Consider the following 12,923-nt stretch of genomic DNA (forward strand, 5'->3'; position numbering starts at 1 on the left):
CTATATGCTATAGGTAGCTAGCAAAGAAAAGGCATTTAGCTTGACATGTTTAACGAACTTAAGAGGTTCTTAACTGAATTCTTTGTGTTTGTGTGTGTGTGTGTTTTGTATACGAATTTTTCAATTTTGAGCCTATCACTTCATAGAGGGCCTTATTCAAAGTCGTAATGACGCGTGATTAGTGCCATACTAAAGACTTCGACTAACATATGATTCCTGCAGGTAGTCAGACGTTTAGTATGATCCTAACCGCTGGCCACTGGTCAACTTGTCAGTTTCCCAGATATTAGCCAAAAACGTTCGGATTTCAGGATATTTAAGGATTCATATATCGGGAATCGCAAGTCAAAGAGAGATGTTGTTTGTGTTGATCAATACCTAAGAGGATTCTGGCCTTTTTAATGTGGGTACTCTGATTTTTTCCGTTTATCTCCGCATATTATTAAAGCTTACTTCCTATATTTACAACAATCTTCTTTATTTCGCATACCTATTTATCTTGTTCATTCGTCTTTGTCTTTTGAAGATACCATTATTTTTACCGTATTAAGAAACTACTATGCGGCACAAAGAAGAAGAAGAAGATCAATTTGGATTTGAACAGAAGATTGTGAGGACATGCGTGTGTGATCCTAGCACGTTCGTCGCACTTCAATAATACAGGTAAAAGAACAAGTATAAATTATATCTATATCCACGAAAGGCGTTATCCCAGTACATGAGTGCATAAATTTGTAAGATTTGCAGAAGAAATATCTAATGGTATTTCAAAAGAGGAACATATAAGTAATCAAAATATTTGGCGATCTTACCGCTGACATCCCTAAATTTAAAAAAAGAAAAAAAAAAGTAATGCAGATTATATACTTCTAAGTAAGCATGTAATACGGTAGTTCACAAGAAAGCAGGTGCACTAAATGTTAATATAGTGTGTTAAAAGATCTGTAGCGATAAAGGTGTTTGACACGTATGGCGTCTAGTCCCACTGTTTCTACATCTTTACTTCATACCCACCATCGCTGACACACATGGTTACGCAGGACGCAACTCTGTATGGCCCCATTATCTTTGCACTGCCCTGATTCGGTTAGATAGCATCCGTGCTTGTTAGTGGCCATTTAGCACAAAATTTGGCATTAAAAACAAAAAAAAAAAAAAAGCAAAATGCACTGCATTCGGTTATATTTTTTTGGATTACATTAAGTTACGTTAGTTGACGTTACTTAGGGGCATAAAAACTACAGTGCAAAAACAAACCAACCTGTGCTAGGCACGACCTGTGCTACCCACTAAAAAGCACGAATGCTATCTAACCGAGTCAGGGCAGGGGGCATGAGTGGAGAGAGGGGGTGCGTGCGAAGGGTACAGGCGCGTCAGCGACAGTGGGTATACGCGTAAGCAAGGGTAGTAACAACATGTGGGTTTCATGAAAATTTGGCGATCATAAAAACTTCAATAGCACTTGTCAGGGTTTGACACTTGTTAACATACAATACGGTGATCACGTTGGTTGCCTGATCACCTCATCAAGTTGCTGGAAGTTATACATCCTGCCATATGTGTTGTGCAGATCATGGGCGTGCCCACTTTTTTGAAGAGACGCCCTAATTTATATAATTTCATTTGGAAATGTAAACAGGGTGTCCACACAATTTGGAGAAAAGATCTCTGACTTTTTCCTGACTTTCCATGACGAAAGCTCCAGATTTCCCTGACCCCCGAATAACTTAAAAATATAGAAAAAAAGAAAGAAACTCTAGCCTCCACACTCCCGCATAGTTGGCCTTGTTCTCTTCCGCTTCTGTTTCTTTCTTTTTTTCAATTTCTTTCCAAAGGAATGTAAATTTACAAACATATGCATTAGGCCGATATTGATTAGGCCTACATATTACACAAAATGTAAAGTTACAAACGAAAGTGTGCAGTATACAGAGTACTTAAGATATGAAAAAATACACATTATATGCTTACACATTATAATACCAATTACACAGCATTATGATATTGCCTAAAGTAATAAACAGTTCATACATGATTTTACTGATTATTAAAAAAAAATACACACAGACACACATACTTTTGCTGGGGCAATTGTTAAATGCAACACATTTAGAAATTTGTTTTCATCCTTTCTCACATAGTTTTCTTCTCATTGATATGAATATCCTTCTTGTTGTCTCCGCAGTTTAATTTTCTTTTCTTCTTCCTCCAGTTCCTTTAGTTATTGCTGAATTTTCCGTTTCTCTCTCCTCTTCTCGTCTCCAGCATTTATTTCTCCTTTCTTTTGCAAATACACCTGATATTGTCTCATTAAACTACTCACTGAATTTATCATACCTCTTGTAATTATTAATCCTGATGATCCACCTATTCTCATCACAGAATTATATATGATCCGTTGAGCCACCAGAGATTCTTCTTGTAAGTTGTCAACAATGAGAATTTTATTTATTGTGAAACCACTTTCAAAAAATGAGTTTCCGTGAAAGAAGATAAAACACAATTTCATAACTGACCATAAGTCAACGAAGTTCTTCCCATTTCGTAAGACTAAGTAAAAAATTCATCAAGTCCAATACCATCTCTATCATTGGCTATGAATTCATTCGAGTGTTCCTTAAATTCTTTAGTCTGAGCTTTCACTGTGAGCTGGAAATACTATTTCTTCGCGTTCTCAGCCACTTGTTCAGATATCCTCTTGGCACCATGCAATTCTTCTAGAACAGCGTCTACTCTTTTAAGCAAATATGCCAGGATGCAGTTAGATATGAGTTTTTCGCAGAAAATTAGTTTCAACAACTATATCAGAGAACACTACATTTTGCATCTAGTAACAGTAAAGAAGTCAACCCTATTTCATAAATTCAGTAATTGAATATCGGACCTAAATCGATTTTTCCCTGACTTTCCCTGACCAATCTGCCATTTCCCTGACTTCACCTGACACATTTTTACTTCCCTGACTTTCACTTATTTACAAGAATGTGGACACCCTTGTAAAGGTTTTGTATGTGTTACTGGTTCATACAAAAAATGGTGCCATATGCTATTTGTCGTTGCGTGAGTACGTATTGGATATTTGTCTTCCCGTGGAGTTAAGAAAGCTACAGGAATTGCGTTTTAATTGCAATTCAAAGCAATTGATATTGCAATTGCATATTTCCTTAAATGTCATAGCATATGCTTGCAGTACTTATTGTATTTCATTTTCTATGAGTAAAAACATTCATTTAATGGCATGTGTGGAATTAAAAGTATAAGATGTTCATTAATTCCCAGTTTTAATATAACTTCTGCAAAACAAGCATCATTATTCATTACTATGATTAATATTATCCTTTCTATTTATTTGCTTTGCAAATTTGTTATTAAATAATCTGATCACACAATTTCCAAGACAGAATTATAAGATATTCATGAGCAAGGAATCAAATCTCTTCTTGCACTTTCGTTGTTTAAGAGTATAAAGGGCTAGGTACCTACCTGTATTGCTCTTACGAATTTACTTAATAAAACAGAAATACGATATACGACATTTTAAGTGAAAAAGATAGTATCCTGTTAGTTATGCAACCTTTCATAAACCATTGTTAGAAACAACCAGGAAATCTAACATTGATATACAATTGTTAAGATCATGTCTTGCCCCCCCACTTTTAACGTCCAACCGCTGCCACTGGTGCAGATTATCTAGATTCAAACTGACAGATAAGAAAAAAGTGTAATAAACCAAGAAAAAGGTAATATTGATATAGAATTTGTTTTGATATAGAATTTGGCTTACATATCGTTCTCTATTTGGAAAACACTTTATTGTAAGCTTCAGATATTCTGTTAGAACGTAATGTAAATACAGTTTACAAAATTAAAGCCATAAACGACAATTTTGAGTATGATGTTAGTTTAACGGTAGCAAAATTTCATAATTTACAGAATTTATTATTTCTTCATATTTTGTCAATATATTTGAAATAGAAACTTGGGTATAGCGTTTTTAATCATCATCTCGAGTTTTAACGACCTCAATAAATGCTATGTATATAGATAGATACAGTTGTTCCGTATGACCCCGTACATAAAAGGTATCTTTAGCTCTAAGAAAGCTAACGTTTTCTGCATAAATTCCATTATTTAATAAATATATAATAAATAATTTGTTCCATTAAATTTAACAACTAATACATTTTCAAAGCAGTTATTGCTAATACTATTAAATATTCACAAACATTTTTGTCGTGGAACATTACTCTAGACCCACTGCGTCCACTGATTTGTCTCTTTCCTTTCCTATTGAGTGTTCGATTATCCATATATAAACATCTCATATATTTTTTCTTTCTTTTTTCAGAGTGAAGTAATTAAATGTTTTCTCGAGTCATAATGGTAAAAGAAAGGTAGAATGTATTGTTATTTTTGAAATGTTCAGAAAAGCCCAAAATTTCGCAAGGGGTAAAAAGCTGTGGAAGAAACTTTTTTTTTTTTTAAAAAAAAGCTTGTTTTTTCTGGGCCTTGTATATCTAATATTAATACACTAGCAACTATAAAATACTGCATATCGTACGTCTTGTATATCTTTTCTGTGGGTCCTAACTAACGGTCTGTCAGTATAACGGCTAAATTTGCATTCTCGACAGTTACTATAGCGTTTGTTTTCTCTTAGTAGCTAAGGAAATAGCTTCGTCGAGTAAGACACTTGAAGTTTAATCACAGCAGAGACGAAAACATTCCATTGGTATAACCTTCTGCCGAACCCAATTAATTTGGATTGTTAGCCTAAAATCTTTTATACAGTAGTATCCTTCCAACTTCTTTGTGTACTCAAAGATCTCTCTCTTCAAGGCTTTCAGACTTTGTGCAGTCCACTTACATTTTAATTGCTCTCGATGTCCCGCCCGCCAATCTTAGACGTATTGCTGCATTATTCCTACGGTATTTGATTACTTGTAATAGATAATGTGAAGGTCCTTATTGTTTAGGATTTTAAATTCACCCATTTGGCTGTCTTGTCTCGTTCTTAAGGGTGAATTGTTGGATTGCTCCTTAAGGAATCTTGACCTTGACACATTCCATGTCAAATCAACAAGTCATCAGACTTGACCATCTCAGATTTTTGTAAAAATTGGTGCATAGCTTTATTACAGTGGGAGATGAAAGAATCCCAAATATTACCTCTCTCCTCCTGAAAGTGTCTCCATACAGGGTGTTCAAAAATTGCCAAAAAGAGCATTTTTTCAGTTAAGGTGATTATTAAAAATTGTCATAAAATGGTTAATATATGCAGTAGAGAATGGAACAAACGCCATTGGAAAGCTTAAAGATTGCTCTACAAGTTGTACTACGCTGAAAAAGAAACCTGTATAATAAAAAGTAACACTTCAAAAATTCAAATTAAAATTTGAATTTCGCACAGGAATATCACAGTGAATTTGTTCAAAATTGTCCTGATTGTAGCCTCGTATGTGTACTAAAACATCACAAAGTTTCATTTTGGGCACTCAATGGGATGCGATTCAAAATTCAACATAAACCAAACACTGCAAGATATTGACCGTGTGAATATCTGGGTTCAGATCGGTAACCATTTGCCTGTAGCTATTTACCTCCAGCATGAAACGAATTTATATTCAACTTCATTTGTTTCTTAATGTATTCATTTGAATTCACACAATTATCCACTTTTCGAGTTATTTAGATGGGTATTACGTTTCCGAACATTACTCAATAGAAGTCATTATTCTTGTTAGTCAGTATGGATGTTTATAAATTTATATTGGCTACATTGATTTTTTTTTTTTTTTTTTTTTTTAAGGATTGCTGTTACAGACATGTGGAAGTGCATCACTGAAATAGGGAAAATAATTTATTAACTAATTGTTTGTGCTGAAAGTGTGTGAAGTGATTGTGAAGAGAGCTGCTGTGTTTCATAACACATTGGATACAAATATTGTAAAAGGGAGGGAAATATATCCCTCCCTTTCATAATACGCTCTGTAACAGCAATCTTGAAACAAAGGAATGAAAATAACATGTATAAATGTAGCCAATATAAATTTATAAGTCCATACTGACTAACAAGAATAATGATCTCTATTGAGTAATGTTCGGACACGTAATATCTGTCTAAACAACTCGAAAGGTGGATAATTGTGTAAATTCAAATGAATACACCAAGAAACAAATAAAGTTGAATATAAATTCGTTTCATGCTGCAGGTAAATAGCTACAGGCAAATGGTTATCGATCTGAACCCAGATATTCACACGGTCAATATCTTGCAATGTGTGGTTTATGTTGAATTTTGAATCAGATCCCATTGAGTGCCCAAAATGAAACTTTGTGGTGTTTTAGTACACATATGAGACTACAATCTGTGCAATTTTGAACAAATTCACAGGGACATTTCTGTGCACAATTCAAATTTTAATTTGAATTTTTTGAAGTGTTATTTTTATTGTACAGGTTTTTTTCACTAGAGTACCACTTGTATAGCAATCTTGAAACTTTCCAGTGGTGTTTGTTCCATGTCTCTAGTGCACATATTAATCATTTTATGACAAGTTTTAATAATCACTGTAATTGAAAAAATGCCCTTTTAGGTAATTTTTGAACACCCTGTATGGGGACACTTTCAAGAGAAGAGGGATAATATTTGGGATTTTTTCATCTCCCACTGTAATAAAGCTATGCATCAATTTTTACAAAAATCTAAGTTTGTCAGGTCAGATTTTGTCATTTCATTAGTTGATTTCACATGGAATGTCCTCCTTGGAAGTCAAGGAAATGCTTGAAAATGGGTCGAAAGTCTTGGAAATCTACTATATTTATGTAATTCTGGGATTCTGGAAGAGTCTGGGATTATTTTAGCTGCCCAAGACAGATTCAAAAAGTTGATAAGAACAGGACTTTTTAAAAAAATAAATAAAAGTAAAGAAGGTTGAGAAGCATCGAAAGGTGTTATAACTTCAAGCTTTGAAAAAAGAAGACAACTTAAACAGGTTATTATTCTACTCACAAATTTCTGTAATTCCTGAATTCTTATAGTTTCAAACTTTCGACACTCCCGTGGAGTCTTGGTCACGGAGGTTAAAAACAGGAAGAAAAAGAATAAGAAAAATTTCACAATGTGAAGCTAAACTAAACTATGGGAATTAAATACTCAAACTGATTTATCAAACTTTGATACATTGTGCAGTTCTGAATTTATGTATAATTATGTATAGTCACGTATAGAATCTGCATTACTTTATATATATATATACTATTTACTCCTGTTTCGTATCTTTTTTAGTGTTGCAATTTTCACAAACAGCGGAAACTTGAAATTTCATTTCTTGTGATGGTTGAAAATTAATTGATACATACGTCTAAGAAGGGAAAAAATGTAGACACTTTCTGCATACGGTATTATGTTCATGAACTCGTCGAACTTTTTTTTTTTTTTTTTTTTTTTTTTTGTTTATTTGTTTGTTTTCGTATTTTTGTTATCATCGGACTAAAACTAACTGAATTAAACGACACAAGCAATAGGAGAATTTTCAAAAAGTATTAATTAAAAATAATTCCAGAAGAAGCGTAACTCAGTTGCGTGTCTTCAATAGAGTGTTTTGTGTTCTTCATGCGCTCTTTTACTTTTCAGATATATTGTGAAAGGGAAACGGAATTTAGAGACTTCAAAGTTCAAACAAAGGGAAGTACCTATAAAATACAATATGTGTGATGACACAAGTGAATCAGAAACAGAAATTATTATTTATCCACCAACAAAAGTTCGTAAAATGTCAACGGACTCCCCAGTGATCCCTGATTCATCACATGAATATAATGAATCTATGTGGGACACATCAGGAGGTGATGGTAAAAAAGACGAAACGTCAAATCAGTTTTTGGGAAATTCCAATCTTAATTCAGGTAAGAATTTAATGTATCTCATTTATACTTTTTTATTTTTATTTTAACGTCCCACGATTATGCTTCGAGCCTAAGGAAGACGGTGATAATGATAACGAACGAAATGGTGAGCAAAGAAAGTGGGAGGAAACGGGAGAACCCACACATACGGAGATTATTCACCACAAAGCCCAGTTGGCGAGAGGTGGAAGCGAACCAAGAACCCCATGCATCAGAGGTGAGCGCTCTACCACTAAGCCACCGTGGTTCTATTGTTTCATTTTGTGTATCTTCAATATATATATATTTGAAGTATACAGAAACTAAGATGTAGATCATAATTTTTTCAGGATGGTGGAAGATAACAATAGGCTTTTAACAAAAATTATCCGTTAAAGAGCACAAGAAACATAACTATAATAAAAAAACATAAATGACTGCTATCATAAAACGTAACTTGTAAAATACTAAAGCAGAGGTCTCTAGTGGCTATATGATTAGTGTACGTATCTTCGGTGTGGGAGACTCGGGTTCGATTCACAATGGGAGCTCATGTGGTTTAGCCGCCACGTTAAGGTACAAGTTTACGTCTCATATAGTCTCAGTACTGAAAGGGATACTAAATTCCAATCCAACCAACCAAAATCCTAAGACGCCTTACGGAGAACGACATTCACAATTGTTGCACATGGATGCATGTGCAATGTTGAATTCAATACTATTCGAACTGTCTTTTCTTCACTATTCCATGCTGCAACTCTTCATCACATGCTTTATGCAGCGCTGGGAGACAGTCGTGAACACTCCGTCATGTGTCACTTCAATTTTAATCGACGCATGTTTTAGAACTGCTCGTTAAGGCGTTTGCACTGTGATATGTGACTGAATAAGACAAATTCGTTTCTTCTCGACATACTTGCTCGTCTAATCTCCCATTATCATCGATCGAATACCTCTAGTTATTTGACTCATACTTTCCACGTGACAGTTGTGTTTGTACTACATTTTGTGTAGCCTGTGTAATATTTTCCCGGCTAGGTGTTGACGTCAATACAGCTATGCCTGTAAGTTTTTCTCACTGTCTAGAAAATGTTCAGGAGTTCATTCCTGCCACAGAGGTTGCTGATAACGCTATGCTTTTGAAAAGCTAATAGTTATGTAAAAGAATCACAGATGTCTTTGTTTACTCCTTCTTTGTCGAAATTTGAGATCTAAAAAAGAACGACTTACACTGCGTCATGAAACTTTCGTTTCCAAAAAAGATATATGTATCAAGCGTTAAAGCGAGCATTGTTTTACTTAATCATTTCTTTTTCAAGCGAAAGGAGAGAAAATCAAAGAAAAAAAATTAAGAAAAGTTTGACAAACTCAGCAACGTTTTTTGTCAAATTTCTTCTTCCCTTTTGAGTTGCATCATTTTGTTGCACAACGAATCTTTTCTTTTTTTAAAAAAAAATTATAAGTAAGTTCGCGATCGTTTTACTGAGACTTTTTTTTTTTAACCTTACGTCTTATGAAAAGAGAGAGAGTAGCATCAGTCTGTGCGCGTGCATGACTGATGATTTTGCACGTGCAGAAAATAAATTAGCATGCTTTAGGTTGGTGTAAATGAAATTTCCGATTTGACCTACACTGGGGTGTGGTCACCTCAGGACTATAACACAGGGGCTACTAAGATCACGCGTCTAATGTCATGAACATTGTACACTTCCAGCAAGCAGACTTGGGTGCCAGATGGTCAGAAAGTAGTGTGTTGTTGAACAGGGTCGTTTCAAATTGCAGTATGGAGAACATACTATTACGAGTAATTTTTTCCGTAGAACTTCAAACTAGAACATTATGCACTGCAAACTGCAGAAAATATTAACAATGCATTTGGATCATGAATCCCGAATGAACCCAAGATTCGCCGTTGGTTTGTCACATATCGTTTTGTGACATAGTATTGCAAAGTGAATCTCGTAGGCACCGATTAACGTCATATTCGGATGAGTTCCTCAGGAATACGATGGAAGCAAAAATGAAATGAAATGAAATCTTTCAATTTAACGTTCTACAATTATACCTGTTAGGGTAAGGGAGACAGATGATTAAGGCAAGTGAATGATTATGGAATAATTGATGGAATGAAAATCTGGGAAAAAACGGGAGTACCCCGAGAAAACCCACGGACATGATGTAGTCCATCACTAACTTACTTGGCCGGGGATCGATCCAGCGACCCCTCTTAACATTGTGAAAGTAAAGTCTTAGGAATTTGTTCATGCCATTGGAGACAACTTACGCATATACCATGTCACTGTCGAACAGTTTCGTGCACTCAGGTGAAAAATTGGATTCATAGCTGCTACATGATTTGATATTGGCAAATAATAATTGCCATCTGGAAGTATGAAGCAGTTCTTTAAGTGTAAAGAATAACCGAGAAGTTTTTCTGGATTCTATTACCACTTTAAATGAGGATCTGCTATGTGATCGTGAACGATCAAGACAATGGTTGAATCGTGATCACATTCAGGACAGTTTCCTAAACTATCTCTCCACCCACAGACATTGTTATTACTGGTATAGTGGTTTGTGGTGCGAGTGATCTAGTATATTTCTCAGACAAGGTAAAAATATCAGTACTGAACAGTGGCAGTAGTTGAAATCCACCGCAAACTTGTTCGCAAGGATCCAGCAATTGTCTACAAACATATTGTCCTATTGAGCGACGGTGCAGGCTTTCCATGAGTTGCAGTATAAAAACCTTCCTCACCTACTGTATGCTTCCAAAATATGACTACCACCTCTCCCGGTATCCCTATCACATTTTGGAAAGGAAGACCTACTCAGATGATTGAACATTGCAACGTATGGTTGAGGACTTCTTCGCATCGTAAACTCCATACTTCTTTCGCCACGGAATCCAGTGAGTGGCTGAACGATGGCAAAGTTGTGTGATTGCAGACGGCGACTGTTTTGATTAACCAATTATTGTAGTTTTCATTTTTTTTGTTTTTGGAAGTGAGGCACTTCATTCGCAACAACCTAATATTATTATGGTATTCGAGTTTGAAGGCGTTTAAGGTATCGTTAAAGAGGTATTGCCTTTATTTTTTGAATTGTTTACAGTGAGTTTTACTTCGTAGATACCTGATGTTTTTTCTTTCTGCTTTTTATGTTTTGAAAGAGAAATACCTCGTACTATATCATGTCATTTGCTTTTGTAACTGCTTAGTAAGTACCCCGATTCTCTGACGAATGAAATCATTCAACAAATGCAAAGCTATAAATCGTTCAGTTCAAATAGGCCTCCCGCTGGTGTAATGTCTAGCGCATGTTCCTTTGGTCTCGGGTTCGATCCCCAGTGGGAGAAGCCTTGATTACGTTATGATAGTTCAGATTCCACCTTACACTGTAGGTCCACGTTCCATATAGCGTCAGTGCTGGAAAGGTACGCGAAAATTAAACTGACTAACAAAATCAGCTCAAATATATTCTCAATTCTAACTGGATGGAATCAGTCTTCATACAAAATAAACGAATCACGAAATTAATAATTATAATATTGTACGTAACTTTATCAATATCTGTACACATAAAAGGAAATGTGAAAGGGTGATATCTAATCATACAGTAACTACTGAACCAGTTTAAATTAACTTTGCTTAATTAACAACCTATGCCTCCCAAAGCTCTTGTTATGTTATATTAATAATTTTAGCATTGTCGGGGAGGGGGGTAGGAGCATGTAAAGATAATCGAAAACAACGGATATTAGTGTCCAATCGATAGTTTTCGGGGTCACTGAGATATATTACGACATAGAGAGAGGATTGACATGTAAAGATAATCGAAAACAACGGATATTAGTTCAACCAATAGCTTTCCAGGTCACAGAGATGAATAGTGACAATCCTGATGCTGTTTAAGGCCAACTTCATCCCCCATCGGCATGAGAGTTGACTTTTAAGTAATCGAAAATGACCGAATATTAGTGTCCAGTTTTGAGGTCGCTGAGATTAATAGTGGCACTCCACACGCTGTTATTTTCAAATGTAGCCCAAATTGGCATGGGGAGAAGAAAGGGTGAGGGTTGAGATGGGAAGGGGGTGGCATTAAACTTGTGCATAGAAGGGGCGTTTCAGTTGATATTAAATTGCAGTAGTAACAGATACGTGATTAACTAATCTAAATGATAAAATATAAAGTAAGTGTAAAATGCATAAATTAATTAACAACAGATTTTTCTTTAAGATAATTTTTTTGCTTCCACTGTAGTCCTTATTGTTTTTAAGATTGTGTATAAATGAGGAAATCAGGGAAGACCTAGAAGCCTACGACACAGAACCAAGGGGAGCTTGATGAAGAATGTAAATGAATAGTCCTTAGAAAGGGGAATGGTTGGAAGAAGGTGATGGAAGCAGCATTTCTGAGAAGATGCCGGAGATTAATTTGTGGAAGACCAGTTTTCCACTAATATACCACGTGACTGCTTGAAAGTTGGACAAGGACAGAGTCATTGTGTTCGAACTTTGATGATTTCTGCATGCGCGCATTTACTGGGGCAGCGGAACCAATCTAACAAGAAATTATGATAGTTTAACAGACGTATTCCTAGACTTCATTTTAAAGGAAGAATTTCAACTCTCGGTGGAGCAAAGGAATTTATGCTATCGTACTTTTCTTCGAGAAAAAAAAAGTACTGTGAAATGTGGATTGCCATTTATAATGAGTAAACTGTACGTATTCCTCAGATTATGTTTGTTCACGGTTCATAACGATTCTTTTCTCTTTATGGCACAGTGTTATCGTAAAGCATGCATTTTCATGATAACACGAATTAACCTTCCAAAAATTCACTCAACACATGACCGCCTTTGGAAAGTTCGCCATCTGTTTTGCACGATTAATAGTAGGTACATCAATACATATATATCAGTTGAAGTTATTGTTCTATTCACGTGGATAGAGGCTTTCAAGCACTATATTCTAAAAATACATACGAAATTTAAAATAAAGATAATCTCAGTCTCTCGGAAATGGGAAGTTAT

General features: G+C 35.2%; 1 protein-coding gene across 4 annotated transcripts in view; it reads left to right on the forward strand.

The window, feature by feature from the left end:
- Positions 1 to 376: 376 nt before the first annotated feature.
- LOC145662833 (uncharacterized) overlaps positions 377 to 12,923 on the forward strand; it is a 48,759-nt gene continuing 36,212 nt past the window's right edge. The window contains exons 1-2 of one of the 4 annotated variants that reach the window (XM_081728742.1): positions 377 to 663; positions 7,637 to 7,908. In XM_081728742.1, the coding sequence (XP_081584868.1) occupies positions 7,710 to 7,908 (199 nt within the window). In that variant the 5' untranslated portion in view covers positions 377 to 663; positions 7,637 to 7,709. Of the gene's footprint in view, positions 664 to 741; positions 763 to 7,636; positions 7,909 to 12,923 lie in introns of those variants that run through there. The other 3 variants (XM_081728744.1, XM_081728745.1, XM_081728743.1) reach the window with 3 other exon arrangements.

This window comes from Thermobia domestica, chromosome 10, assembly GCF_964235325.1.
Source record: "Thermobia domestica chromosome 10, izTheDome1.hap1.1, whole genome shotgun sequence".
Taxonomy (NCBI): domain Eukaryota; kingdom Metazoa; phylum Arthropoda; class Insecta; order Zygentoma; family Lepismatidae; genus Thermobia; species Thermobia domestica.